This window comes from Polistes dominula, unplaced genomic scaffold, assembly GCF_049000335.1.
Source record: "Polistes dominula isolate Pdom_NZ unplaced genomic scaffold, Pdom_raw_medaka contig_33, whole genome shotgun sequence".
In the NCBI taxonomy this organism is placed as follows: Eukaryota; Metazoa; Arthropoda; class Insecta; order Hymenoptera; family Vespidae; genus Polistes; species Polistes dominula.
In genome coordinates this window covers 2,516,213-2,532,062 of record NW_028300998.1, presented here as the reverse complement: position 1 = coordinate 2,532,062, position 15,850 = coordinate 2,516,213, and the positions used below count along the sequence as shown (strand labels likewise).

General features: G+C 33.6%; 1 protein-coding gene across 7 annotated transcripts in view; it reads left to right on the top strand.

Moving 5' to 3' along the window:
• LOC107064626 (neural cell adhesion molecule 2) overlaps window positions 1-15,611 on the top strand; it is a 264,983-nt gene extending 249,372 nt beyond the window's left edge. The window contains exons 9-17 of one of the 7 annotated variants that reach the window (XM_089173649.1): window positions 38-168; window positions 1,018-1,177; window positions 5,894-6,187; window positions 6,930-7,244; window positions 8,891-9,232; window positions 12,144-12,434; window positions 12,529-12,617; window positions 13,070-13,360; window positions 14,930-15,611. In XM_089173649.1, coding sequence (XP_089029775.1) covers window positions 38-168; window positions 1,018-1,177; window positions 5,894-6,187; window positions 6,930-7,244; window positions 8,891-9,232; window positions 12,144-12,434; window positions 12,529-12,617; window positions 13,070-13,360; window positions 14,930-15,007 — 1,991 coding nt within the window. In that variant the 3' untranslated portion in view covers window positions 15,008-15,611. Of the gene's footprint in view, window positions 1-37; window positions 169-1,017; window positions 1,178-5,893; window positions 6,188-6,929; window positions 7,245-8,887; window positions 9,233-12,143; window positions 12,435-12,528; window positions 12,618-13,069; window positions 13,361-14,929 lie in introns of all 7 variants that reach the window. The other 6 variants (XM_089173648.1, XM_089173651.1, XM_089173650.1 and 3 more) reach the window with 6 other exon arrangements.
• The last annotated feature ends 239 nt before the right edge of the window (window positions 15,612-15,850 follow it).

Here is a 15,850-nt window from a genome sequence, read left to right as displayed (position 1 = left end):
CCTAGAGTTCGAACTTTAATATTAATTGCACTTTCAGACGAGCCCGTGGTTACCCTAGAATTGGGGAGCAATCTGAACTCGAGCGCAATCCGAGAAGGAATCGACGTTTACTTCGAATGCAACATCAAGTCGAATCCTTGGGTTTACAAGGTCTCCTGGCGGCATAACGTGAGTTTTCCCTAACTCCAGACACATATATATGTTATGCCTATGTATATCTATTCTATCTATCTATTTATCTATCTATCTATCTACCATATACCGCCAACTTACAAAGTAATACATTTTCTGGAAATATAAAAAGAAGAATAAAGACGTATTGAAAAAAATGATTCCTTTAAAATATGAACGTCAATTTACTCGGCTTAGTAAACGAACGTTGGTTGTTAACATTTCATTTGCCAGTGTCAATAAATCGCTTGGTAAAATAAATGGCAATGAGAGAGAGAGAGAGAATACGGGATAAAATTGTACGAGAACAGAAACGTTTCAAACGTTAAACTCGATAATACGGATCATTTTAGAGGTTCCAACGGTTACCATTATTTACAAAACGGATTAATAAAAGGATTTCTTCTAGATATTAATTAACAGTTATTTAGTCATAATAATAACGATCGATGGATTTATATATATAGATAGATAGATATAATACATGATATCAATTGTATTTATACTCTATTTACAGTCAAAGAAACAGTATAATATTTCTGTTTGAATCATGAAAAAAGATAATGTAAACGTTTATACGATATTATTCCTATTACTGTTCTTATCATTATTATTATTATTATTATTATTATTATTATTATTATTATTAATATTATTACTATTATTCTAATTATTATTATCCCTTGACTGGAATTCGCGGGAGAATCTTCCTCGCGGTATAATTAAACGCGGGGCACACGGATAGAGAGAGCAACGCGGAACAATTTCGTGTCGCTTCGGCGACGTAATTATCGCGTCCACGTAGAAGGGTGGCAAAGTTTGTAATTCGAGACTTTGTATTCATAGGGCAATCCACTGTACCACAACACGGCAACTGGCACGATAATAAGTAATCAGAGTCTGGTGCTTCAGAGCGTGACACGTAGCAGAGCCGGCATCTATACCTGCATTGGTAGTAATCAAGAAGGTGACGGTGAGAGCAATCCTCTCAATTTAGACATCAAATGTGAGTAAATTCATATATAAGATCGTTACACTTCGATCGTTATTGACACTTCCCTGTTCTAATTACTACGATATACTAATAATAGTAATAGCATATAACTTCAAGCATCGTTGAGATCGAACGTAATATTTATTTTCATCTGATTTATCTATCTTTTAACATCTTATCGCATCAAATAAAATAGTGAAAACTTATAGTAGGTGTGGTACTAACGTTTCTAATTCAATTTTACTTGCAATTGTTTGTAATATTGCATCTCATCCGGCATGTCTTTTACGTATAAGTAATACTTGCTATGAGGATACATTTATTAACTGTGATTCGCAAAATACTTCTACTCTTATAGACACGCCGGATGACCTATTGATTAATAAAATTCAAAATATTATAAAAAAAGAATTTAAAAAAAGTTATGAAAAACGAACTTGTAAGGAGCTTAAAAAATGAAATTTGTAATCTTCAGAATGAGGTTTGTGTTATTACTGATCATGTCTCTGCTATTGAGAATGAAGTACATGGATAAAATCAACCTTCAAAGAAGTCTCTTGTTCTTGAGGAAATCATCGGTGAAATCTTTGAAAGAGAAAAGAGATCGTCAAATCTGATTTTATTTCATCTCGAAGAAAATGCTTCCTCGTTCTCTTTTGCTTCTGCCATCTCTGATGATGACTTGATGAAAAATATTCTTTCAAAAATAGACATCCTAGGTGCATCTTGTCCAGAATAGGAAGGAAGTATCTCAATATCGCATTCGTCCTGTTTCGTATCACTCTTACTTCAAAACATGAGGTTCTTTTTATTTTGAAGAACAAATCAAAATATTGTAGTTCCGTTTACATCAGTCATGATCGCATTAAGGTTCAACAAGATTATTTAAAATCCTTAAAGAATAAATTAACAAATTTAACAGAAAATGAAATCGTAAAAACCTAAAATCGTAAAAAGCAACAAGCATTCAAAAAAAAAAGCAAACTTTCATCCTGAGGATTTAATATCTGAATGTCCATGGTCTAAGAACTAAGCTTAGTGATTTGAGATATAATTTAGTGGTATTTGAAACTCATTATACTTCATATAACTACTTTAACTGTATTAATAGAATGATTCTAAATGTCAATTATAATAATTGATATATAGATTTATTTAACCAGTCTATATTATCTATACTATTATCTATATTATCTGTATATTTTCAAAATTTGTCTAAATTACCTGTAATTATTTTTATTTTTATTTTTTTTTTTACTAACCTTATTTATATAAATTCTGTATTAATAGTTATACATCCCGCAAAATAAATAAATAAATAAGTAATTACATATCGAATATCTGTCGAAATTGATCAGAGATATGTGTATCAAATTTATTTGAAAACCAATTCGCACCAAACAACAATTTGTGATATTTTGTTCTTGTTATTGGTGTTGTATTCGATCAATATTTTTAATATCGTTGAACGATAAAGCACGCTTGTTGGATATTAAAAAGTTACTTCCTTCTATTTAGTAAAAAAATATATATTATTTCAGTAGGATAGTTTGTTCAGAAGGTTGTCGCGCATAAGTGTAAGCAATAAAAGACGACGCGTATTTTCAAAAGGAAACTATAAAAGGGGACAAGCTGAAAGTATGTAAGTGTGAGAGAGGATAGTAAAATTAAGTAAAAATGTCTTTTCGCTTTGCGCGTTTCCACGTACATAGATATACATACATAGATAGAAGTCGAGAGTGTTGGGAAGTATACACGAGGAATCTATTCAACTTGGACTGCTACCGTTGTACAACATACGACCAAATTCTGGAACGTGCGTTATAACGCCAACAGAGAGAAAGAGAAAAAGGGAGAGAGAAAGAGAGAGGGAGAAGGGCAAAAGTGCACGAGATAATCATGAAAGAGAAAGAGAGAAAGCTCCGAGGTACGAGCTTTCCATGAAAAGCAGAGGAGAAAGCGTTCCACGTGCTTTTACCACGTAATGAAACATTTAACGAGAGACACGTATAAAGCTAAAATCCAATGTCTGCCGTGGTCGCCGACGCGATATATTATCGTCCGCTTGCGATTTCGTCCTTCCTACGAATTGTACTCGCATTCCTCCTTCCTTCCGAATCTCACCATTCCTTTCTTTCTCTCTCTCTCTCTCTCTCTCTCTCCCTCCCTTTATCTCTCACTATCTATCTATATATCTATCTATCTATCCATTTGTATATCTCTTTCTATTTATTTCTCTTATATACACACTTATTTTACATATCTCACGAGAGATATTCACGAGCGCGCGAAAATGTTGTTTGTTCATAGAAGATTGAAATGTAAGATATCTATCTAGATAATTAATATATCATTCACATCACCCATATATACTCTTACACACATACACACGCATGCATAAATACAAAATTTCCGTTTGTTCGTATAAGATTGAGAACTAGAGTAACTTGGTATTTAATTTATCGTTTATATTTGGTACACATAAACTTTGTCTTTTGACGTCTCGATCAAACGTTCAAACTTAGGGAAGACTCGAAGGTATAGAATTATCGGTTAGCTTTTGCTGTCTCTACTCTGTATATAGATGATGTACACGAGGGAAACCATATATATGAGAGAAAGAGAGAGAGAGAGAGAGAGAGACTGATATTCCCACACGCGCATAGTAACTCTCTGTATACGCAGGTGCACAAGTTTAGAGAGTTTATGACCGTTAAGACCATTACACATTGATTTGTGCAGTACCTACCTACCATATGTATGGATGTCGAACGATCGTAATTTACACGAGGATCAGAAATTGGATAATAACATCTTTGACCTTACATATTGTAGTACGAAACGTTTCACGTAAGAGATCATCGTACAATTCGACATTCCCTGAAAATAATTTCAAAATCAAAATCATTTAACGTGGAATAAACGATTGTTAAATTTATATACGTATATCTGGGTATTTTAATTGAAAATAACGAAAATGCGGAATACTCAAGCCCATCTTTTTTGTTCATATCGTTTTTTCTATGTCGAGATGGGTGACCCAGTTAAAAAAGAAAAGAAAAATAAAATAAAATGAAATTAAATAAAATAAAATAGAAGAGAGAGAGAGAGAGAGAGAGAGAGAAAGGAAAATATTTCACACGAGATCTAGCTTTTTTTTCACGATCCCGATGACGAACGAACGAAAGTTTACGTCCTTGGATCTTTTCCTTTCTGTTTTGGAAAAAAACAGGTGGATATGTTCATCTTTCACGAGGATACAACCTAACTGTATAGAAAAGCGCATAAACACTTACATAACTGCATACATTTACAAACACACGCACATAACGACGATGCGGTAAAGTTAGAATGGCGCGTAACGATTTACCGTGCTCTTAACATTCGAGTATAAAAACCAATCTACATAAAAACATATATACACGCATATATACATATAGATAAATACATGCATATATTTTATGTATGGATGCAGGTAACAAACGTAGTACGTTTCACCTTATGCCATGTATGTCCGGAGATTCCTCCAACATGATGTCCTCTCGTAATTTTAAAAGAAAAATAAGGAGTAAATTATTAAAAAATAAAAAGCGTTATTGAGTCAAAAGGGAACAAGAAAATATCTTTAATAGCTTGTCGGGGGGTAAAATCCTTATGACATAAAAACCTTTGGATCAATATAAGCGGATAAAAAATGAAGAAGTATAATATTAAAAATGGCAGACAACGGGTCTAGCTTACGTATCGACTCGACGATCGATTTAATTCGTGGTTTCGATCATGCGAATTTTATAGATACTGGCTTATATATATATATATATATATATATATATATATATATATATATATATATATATATATACTCCTTCGTCTTTCTCTACTCGTTAAGTCTAATAATAATGAATAAAATACAATACTTCAATTTCACGTTAGTTCATCTTGCTAGTCTGCTAGACGTATCTTCCAATATCCAACATTAAAACAAGACCACTTTCGGAAGTTGGCCTATCAGGGTTGGCTAATTACCAGCTTCGGAAAATTTCGGGAGAATTAATGCGAGCATTTTGAATATACATTACAGAATTTATGGTCGTTTCCTATCATACACGCCATATGAAACATCCTTTAAAATTTTATATAGAAATAAAATAAGAGAAGGAGAGAGACAGAGAAAATAACTATATTGAACGAAACGTTAAAACAGCTAGTATAAAGTCAAAATTGCAAAATGTAAGAATCCCATAAACGCTTGGAAGAGAGGTGAGGTGAGGTTGAGCGGGGGATAGAGGAGGGGGTTTACGGGAGCCTTTAAATCATTCGTTCCGGATTACGCGTTTTCATACACGCGTACGTAGATATGCATTGTGCGTTGTTCAAGAGGAGAACACACATAACTTTTCCTCGATTTATCGTCAACAACGAGCCCGCTTTTTCACACATCCGTTTTCCATTTTGAAAATTCATTGGTGCGACACGTTTCGTTTGACTTCTCTCTCTTTCTCTTTTTCTTTCTGTCTCTATTCCTCTTATATATTCCATTTATCGTTTTCATTGTACTCGGTGTGTCAGCTCGTTAATTATCGTTCGTTAAACGTGATCTAATAGATCGATTTAAAATTACAAAATAAATGTATGTAAGAACGTCGAATTTATCGTATAATATATATATATATGTATGTATATATGTGTGACAATGAAACTTTGACACATTTCATTATTTTCTTTCAGACGCTCCGGTTTGCCACAGTGGACAGACAAAGGTATTCGGTGTAGCTCGACAAGAGACCACGAAGATCCCCTGCGAGCTTGAGGCCAACCCTGCGGAAGTCTCGTTCACTTGGAAATTCAATAATACGATGGAAGCTGTCGACATAGCCCAAGCACACGTCACAAGCGTCGGTACTCACTCGACAGCTTCCTATACTCCCATGACCGAACTGGACTATGGTACTCTACTTTGTTGGGGCAGCAATGATCAGGGCACTCAACTCGAGCCTTGCGTCTATCATATCGTTCCAGCTGGTGAGTACTGTAGTCTCTTATTCGATCTTAACCTTTTCTTTCCCACGTCCTAAATCTCATATCTTAGACTCTTTTCTTTACTCGTCTTATTTCAACTCTTCAAATTCTCATCCTCCTTTCAACGATTCTTCTCTAACTCTTTTCGAGAGAGGACCGTACGAGAGGATCGATTTCAAGTTCCAATTCTATCTTTGATATCAGAGATACGCGTATATGTCAATAGAAATACAGTAATCCCTCGACTTACGTTACTCAAATTTACGTGAACTCGAAATAACACACGATTCTTAATTTTATCTTTAATCATAAACATTTTGATTAATCGGATTAATTTGTTAGGTAATTAAACATGAAATGTTCATTCTTTCAAACTAAAAGTAAACGGAGTTTTCGGACGCGTTTCATGTTTAAATACCTAATAATACGAATCGTATAATATATTTAGAAATGCGAGTGTGCGAGAGTATAAGATCAGTCGAGCGAGAGTTGAACGATAATGTGGAAAATTCCAGCGTTAGTTGGTTGTTTAGGTATGTGTATGATGAGATATTTCCATGAATCGATATTACGAAATGCAAAATTGTACTTCAACTTACGTAAATTCGACTTGAGCGATTTTCGTCGGTCCCACTTATAACTTCGGGAGATGATTATACTACATAATAAAGCTTATCTATTAAAATGTACGTTATTCGATAATTAATTATTAAGAAAATAAGTAAATTCGTTATCATTTTTGCAGGACGTCCTGACATGCCACATAATTGTTCGCTTTTGAATCAAACGACAGACTCATTTTACGTCGAATGCATCGACGGTTTCGACGGTGGGATTCCGCAAAAATTTAACATCCAAGTAGATCGAGAGATATCATCGAGCGGTAGCAAATCCATAAATACGATCTACAATCAGACCAGCAAAACTGCCTCCTTCGCTGTAACCAATCTCGATCCTGGTACTACCTACGAAATACGAATTTATGCGAGCAACACGAAGGGTAAAAGCGAGGTCGTACACTTTTCGGCCACCACGTTGAACTTGCCAGAGAGAAGAACAGGTGAGTCGAGGAATTTGGAAAATGAGAGTTTCAATTCGTTCAAATAAAAGTGCCTCGTGTATCGATCATCATCATCATCATTATTATCATTATCATCATCATCATCATCATCATCATTCAAATAACTTTCCGTTTATTTCGAGTACTCTATAAACTGCTGTATTGCACGGCTTTGCATAGTAGTGCTCATAATTATTCACATATTTCTTCCTTCCTATGATTTAATACTTTTTCTTTTGAGTTTCTTCTCTTTTTCTTCTTATTCTTATTGTTTTTATCTTTATCTATCCTATCTACAATCTATGATCCTTTCCCAATCTTCGATGCACACCGAGGCAATCGGGCTAGGAAACAAACACAGTATACCAAAAATCTCTTCTCTAACGTACATAAAAATGAAAAATCTCAAATAACATCGAAATTAGAATAAGAAAAAAAAAAGGGATGTTAGAAAATTTGACTGAAAAGAACATGCATTAAAAAGATTACGACATACTATCGACTGTACTCTTATAACACTTTCACATCGTTAATACGAGTTCAAATACACTACTACCTCTCAAGGAGAAATTTTACTTTGAAAATAGCAATATTCGCGAATATAGATTACTCGTGGATATCGTTTTCGAATAAAGAGACGATATCGACGATGAAGCTTACGGCCGACCGTTTGCATAAACCTTAAACGTATTACTTGAATAACACGCTCGGTGATCCACGGACAACGATAATTGCGTAACTTTCGGATTCTCTTTAAGGGTTGGGATGCATAAGCTTTAGACTATGAATAAAATGACAAAAAAAAAATCAAAAAAGAGAGAGAGAGAGAATAAAATATGTGACAATGCTAACAAGAGTGTGAAATTTTGGTGCGAATGGTGTGTGTGTGTGTGTGTGTGTGTGTGTGAAGGAAACGTGACTCGAGGGATGAAAATTCAACGATACTTTAGAAGACGATCTAACCAAGAAAAGGGTCCCTTCCCCTTCTCTCCTCTCCCCATCACCCAAGTCCGTTCTCTATGAAGAGCGAGACAAATTGTAAATATTAGCTCTTCAAGTCTGCATTTAAATCAGTTTACGGACCATTCCAAGCTGTGTCCTCTTTGATAATTCTTAGCGAACAACGAACGTCATTAGAAGGAAAGTTTACGCACGGGAAAAGCGCGCGAACCGACTTGAAGAGTTAGTATGACTAATCTTATTCCGGTAATTCGTGGATCTCCATCTAAGAGAGAAGCTCGCGTTAAAGACGAGTAGTAGTAACAGTCAAAGTAGTGTTAGTAGTCTGGAAATGATAGTAAAGACACGAAGAGACGGAGTTTAACGAGGTCGTACACTTGGTCAAATTTCATTGAAAAATTATAGGACGAGGTGAGAATGAAAATGAAAAAAAGGAAAAAGGGAAAATGAGTAAAAAGGTGGGGAAAAAAAGGGAACTATTTGTTTGTATATGTACGTTTATGTATACATGTATATATGTATATATGCATGCATGTATGTATGTATGTGTGTATGTATGTTGAAAGTTAGTAAGAATGAAAGAGAAAGAAAGATATATATATCTATATATACATATACATATATATAAAAATAAAAAAGAAAGGAAGGAACCTGAGGTGTGGTTTGTTGTACCGGTGTGGTAGCAGGTGAGAGACTGGCTCGACCGCCATCCCCGGAGAATTGCACGATCAAAGAAGAGAGCAGGACGACGGTGAAGGTGAGCTGTGCGGAGAGCGAGTACTTCGACGAGAACACAGCTACCTATGTTCTTCAAGTCTTCGACGCCGACACGAGACATCTTTTGGGTTCAGCGACCAGCTTGACTCCTAGAATGCTCGAAGTGACGGATCTACCAATGGAGAGGAGCCACGCTGGACTCGTCCTCTCACTGAGAGTTATGACAGCGCATGCTACCAGCGATGCTACAGTTCTACACAGCCCAAACTTTATTCAGGAGGGTAAAACACAGGAGCATCAACGTTACCCAGGTAGGGCATCCCAAGTCCTACAATCTACGGTTTCTCATCCATTTCGAGCAACAGGATCGACTTCATCGATTTATTATACATATATTTATATATATACATATATAAATATATATATATACCACCATCAATTCCACCATCACTCCTCTACCCTTCGATACCACTCTTTTTCTTCTTCTCTTTTTTTGTTGTTGTTCTTCTTCTTATTCTTCTTCTTCTACTTATCACGATTATTATTATTATTACTATTATTATTATTCATCTTCATCTTCATCTCTTAAGCACGCTCGTACACGCGTTCAATCTAATCGAAACGTGGATGACTCCGTCGACATGTACACGCGTTAATAATGTGACATACATGTATGTATATGTTTTCGGTCAAGGGCGTTTCGTTTAGAACCCTCTACGAACGAGTAGACAACAAGAGGGAACAACCCCTTCGAATGCACGTTTGTTCATTACCCTTGTAAATGTCTGATGAGCATGATGTCATGTATGTCCCATAGAGGATCACGAGAATTTCATGGCGAAAAGAAAGAACGGAGTGACAATGAGAGTGAAACAGTGAGAAAGAAAGACCAGTAGTGGGAGGAAAGGGAGGAAAAAAGGAGAGAAAGATTGATATTGGTTTGCACGCGAGTTTGATCTTACTATGTTGGATACGAACCCTTCAAAGGTTCCCTTTGTTGGAATAAGTACTTCTTCATCTTTTTTCTTTTCTTTTCTTTTCAATTTATTTGACATCGCCATCATTTTCGTTTTTTTTTTCTTTACTTCCTTTCTCCTTTTTTTTTTTCTCCCTCTATTTTTAAATCAATTTTGTCTTGATCCAATTTATTTTTAACTATCTTTTTTGTTCAACGAACTGCATGTAACGATCGAATGGGAGAGCAGGAAGTGCGAACGAGGAATGAAACGAATCGTTATTTGTCCCTTGTTTCATTCACTCTCTCATTCTCTCACGATCTCTATCTCTCTCTCTCTCTCTCTGTCTATCTGTTTTTTTTTCTGTTTTTAACGAAATTTCGCATTCCAGCGTGTTATGCGGGAAATACGTCCGTCTCTGTGGGCAAGCAAATTCGAACGTTTTAACGCTTGGTGACAAAATCGTTCGTTCGTTTGTTGAATCCTTTTATTTGATTTTTTTTTACCCTCCTCCACCCCCCCCCCCTCCTTCTTTTTTTCTATTTTCATGCGAATTCGATACAAATGAGTTCGAAAATTTCGCTAACTCATCTCGCTAACGTTCTAGAATATAATAATATAAGAGAACGTGAAAGAGAGAGAAAGAGGGGGAGAGAGAGAGAAATGACGTTGCTTGATTCCAGAGAGAATAAGAAAAATTCAAGGAAAAAGTATGAAGGAATATTTGAAAAGAATGAGAAGAAGAAGAAGAAAAAAAAAAAAATAAATAAATAAATGAAAGGAAAAAAGTGAATAGTACCAACTGTAGTACTTTGTCATGCATCGGACAGCCGTTCGCTTCAACGTCGAGCATAATTATGCTCAATCGTAAAAAGTAAAATACGATTTGTCTGTCTCCTTTACGTTCATACTAATACAACAGATATATATATATATATATACACACATACACTCGCATGAACATGCACTTAGACGCGGAAAATGCAGAACACGAGAATAGGAAAATGATAGCTATAATTAGCTCGTTAACTTCGCATCTTGAGACGATTTGTAAATATGTTACGAAAATGACTATAAGAGAACATAATAAAGGATAGATATATATCACGCGTAACCAACCATTAAAATGGTAGAAACGGTCAAAGAAAATGATTAAGTGAGAAAATTTGATAGTTAATAGGCTAAGTCACAAATAAATTAATTCTTTTAATCCTATCGTAACTTCAATATATTTTTCGTGATTATATATATATAATAAATATAACGCGTGTAATTAAGGATTATTATCTTCTAAATATAAATTAATAATAAAATTAACAATTTATCAAATTAATATTAAATATAAATATTTCATAGCAAAAGTTGATAACCCCGGTCATAAAAATATTTGATCGGATTTTAAAGAAAAATTATAGTATATATATATATATATATGCCATAATGATGATAAAAAAAAAACAAGTAAATTAAAATAAAATATATTTTCTATAATTATATCGCGATACGTGAATTTATAGTCACACGGGATTATAAAAGATTAAATAACGAAACAAACAAAATGCTTTGGAAATAAACGAACGAACGTACACAGGAATCTTTCAAGCTGATGCACGAACGCACACCAATGTCTTTTGTTGTCTCCTAGAATGTCAAAGAGAAACAGAATCACGAACGAATGGGCTCATACCTATCTATCTATATATCTATCTATCTACCTACCTACACGAGGAAACTTAGTTGGTGAATCTCCTGAGAAATTTTCAAACTTTGCAAAACGTTTCGCGTTCGTAGTTGTACGATAGACGATGTTTTCTCACGGCGATTAACAACAGCTCTCGTTCATTCATTCGTTCGTTCATTCGTTCATTTTGCAAACCCTTGTATGTGTGTTTTTATGTTGATTTGTATAGATGTATCTCCAGTCCAAAGAGAATCCTTGAAAGAAAACTTTCAAATTCGCTCTTTTCTAATTATTCTCTTTCATTATTTAGTATTAGTAATTCATTATTATAATAGTACACATTCACGCTCATCATCCTGCATAAATGCATATGACGAATAATCGAAACTTCTTTTTCTTGCATGAAATATATATTTAAAAAAAAATATATATTCAAATAATACAATACTTCTTTGAATGTTCTTAATCAAATATCCAAAGATAGATCCATTAAGAGAGAGAGAGAGAGAGAAAAGAAATTCTGAAGAAATAGATGAGAAAAGGAAAGAAAGAAAAAAAGAAAAATTAACAAATATTCTGTTTCAGCTTTGACTCCAGTGATGCTGTCGTTATCAGGTCCATTGTTAGGTGCAGTAGTAGGTGCTACAGCCGGTCTACTCCTAGTGATATTCGTGATTGTTCTCGCTGTGAGACTGCGTTATCGACCTCGTCCACAAGAGGACAAGGATTCCCATGACGATGGTGGTATGGCAAACCTTGCTGCTTCTGGTGGCACAGCAGCCTCATCGCCACGAGACAAATCATCCGTTTTACCTTTAAGCGCTGACAGCATCGAAAGTTTCGAGAAGGATCCTGACATAATATCCCATACCAACGGTAAATGTTCATTTATATATTTCGTATTATAAGAAAACAAAGAAGTTGAAAAACTTTTCAATAAATTTTATCATTTCTTCTTATTATAATTTAGAAAGTTCTTACGCGGAAATGTGTAAAGGAACTTCGCCGCGTTACGTGATACAACCAAAACGAACGGACGCTTCTACTTTTACAAACAACGTGAGTAAATTTCAATTTTTTTTTCTTTTTTTCTTTTTTTTTTTAATACTAAATTTATACAATATGATTCACTTAAGTTTGCGCTTTTCTTTTAAATTACTTCCAAACTATTTGTTAAATGAAAAAATATTTCCAATGAAAAAGTTCTATACGATGTATCAAGAGAAGAACAATATGTAATTATTAGTTCGTAGTTGCGCTACTTTATTTCCTTTTCTTTTTTTTTTTTTTTTTTATCAAACTGACACCTTGAATTATAATTTATTATAATAGATCATATTTGACCTCACTATTAGAAAAAAAAAAAAAAATTAGTAAGTATTAAATTCTATTAAAATGTAATGAATTCAACAAATACGATTGTTCTTTTATCAGAAACAGTTTAGAAATAATTAAGGTGACATACTTAAGTGAATAAAATTATCATTATATCTAACGAATAAATAAAACAGTTTTCTCTTTGTCAGGCATCAGAATTGACGTACGCTGAGCTATCACTTCGAAACAACAGACGAATACCTCCAAATTGCTATCAGTCGGTACAGATGTCGACCCTTCAGAGACCTCAAATATTACCAATGTCAACTGTGATACGAAGACAAGCTATGCAACAAGAACCAACTATCTACACCCAAGTAGCTGGCCATTCGAAATCCATTTATGTGCCACCACCACATGCTTACATGAATCTAGGTGGCGACGAATCGACGGTAGAAACTCCATTGATCGGACACGACAATAAGGTAATAAACCTTTTCTCCTTTCTTTCGTATACCTTTTTCCATTTCTCTCTTTCTATCTCTAGATCTATTCTCTCATTCTCGTTCTCTTGTACTCTTTTTATTCTTTTCGTTTCGTTGAACGATAAGATTTATTTCACGAACGAGGGGTTAGGGGTAGGGGGAGGGGAGGGGGTTGGGGGAGGGAAACAATCGTTTGCAAATACTCTGTAGATTCCGCAACAAAAATGGGAAAGAACAGAGGCTTGGTCCATTCGAGAGTACCCATTCCGTTGATTAATTCGACGTTAGTAATGGTTACATTCGTCATAATTCTATTTAAACGTCGTAACTTTCGTCGTAATTCTGTTTTATCTTGAATCGTCTTCGTAAAGAGAAATAGAGAGAGAGAGAGAGAGAGAGAGAGAGAGAAAGAAGATAGAGAAAACAGGGAAACAGAATTCTGTTCTGTACATTTATCTTTTCCAACTTTTATCGAACTCCAATGAGGTTCTCGTATATATGTACATGGCGTAAATTGTATTTTTAACCATCGAAAGATCGAGATAAAGTTTCCCGAGCGAGGAAAATTGCATCGTTATTTTTGAAATCAAAGAAACACGAGTGTAATCCTTTTCTTACTTACATGAATTCTTTTCTCAATGCCTCTACGTCCAATTATTTTATGACATATACATATTTATATGCAGATCTATTAATAAATAAATACGCGTAATTAATATTTATAAATATATTATATATAATAAATATAATATTATCAATTACATAATAATGTTATAGATATATATATAAATAATAATATTTATATATTTTTAGAAATAATGAAAAATTTCATGCAATTGCAATGAATGAAAAATTTTATTTCAAATTTTTATATTATTTTTTTTTTTTTACGTAAAATCATTTCCTTTCGTATTACGATTACCATTCGATTCTGTACACGAATATATTTTACTATGATATTAATATCACGAGTTAGAAGTGAAACCTTCAAATAAACAAGTTTCGAGGATATAATTTATTATTCAATATTATTTTAATATTATTTGTACTTTTAATTTGTAATTATTTATTTAATTATTAATTTTATTATAAAAATGCGCGCCTGTTCGTATGCAACCCTCCAGACATACTTTGAAAATGTTGCTTGCGAGCGACATCTACTGAGACGGAATTTTTTTGCAGTTAAAACTGTTTATACGAGTATGTATGACGGGTTGCCTATCTTTCGGGCAGAAAAACATTCCGTCCCGAGAGATGACGCTCGCAAGCAACATTTTTTAAGTCTGTCTGGAGGGTTGCATTCATACAGGCGCGTATTTTTATAATAATTACAGAAAAAGTAAATAATAAAACACTTTAAAAAATATTTGCAAATCTAATATTTTTATAAATAATGATTATTTATAAATAATGATATGTTTTCAAATCACACCACCCATTCTAAAGAAGTTTTCACTTCAAAAGGTGGATTTTTTTTTATTGAGACTTAAGATTTCTTTAACTCACCCTTGTATCTGTCAATAAACATTTTTATGTATAATTAATTATATATTATTGTTTGTTTTTTAGATTACAACAATCAGTCAATCAGGAAGCTCATTATGGCGAAACGAAACGCCTCCTCCCATCAACGCACCAACAACATGATTTCGTGCAACCATGCTAAATATGACTTAGTATCGAGCTTGGTATCGGTTTCTCAATGTACCCGAAAAAAGGACACACATCGAATTACATACGCGTTGAACGTTCGGCTGCGATCTAAAAATGATTTTAGAAAAGGATTTTAGACGCGCCTTATTATAGAGACAAAAAGACTCATTCGACGACGACGATGACGACGACTACGAACGATGAAAGTAATGGGAAAAGTTAGCCATAGAAAATGAAATTAATATAATTTTACAGTTTTTTCTTTTTTTTTTTTTTTACTTATTTTATTATTTATAATTATCAAAATTAAGAAATAGAGTGGAAGAGAGAGAGAGAGAGAGAGAGAGAGAGAGAGAAGAAGATACACGTTCGTTCGATAAGAAATAGACAATAGTAATCTCAATATGGACGTCGGACGCCATCTTTATCTTTAAAATGATTTAGCCAAATGTAATTGAAATGAATTTGATTTTATTTGAAAATCAAACATCGAATATTATCAAAATTCTAATGCCATTTTTACATCATCCAAAAGAATTATTTAATATTCGATGTTATTTGTTTAATTAGTGTATATCTGATTGATTATATTAGAAAATGTTGATATTTGTTCGAAAAATTTAAGAATATGACGTTAAAAAAAAAAGTATATATATATATATATATATATATATATATATATATATATATATATATATATATAATACATATAAATATATACATAAATATATGTGTATGTATATACATAAGTATTATAGTCTTAAAAAGGAAAGCTTCTTTTTCCAGCCGTCCTTATGTCGATATGTCGTACGAAACGTCGAAAGTCTTCTAAAGAAA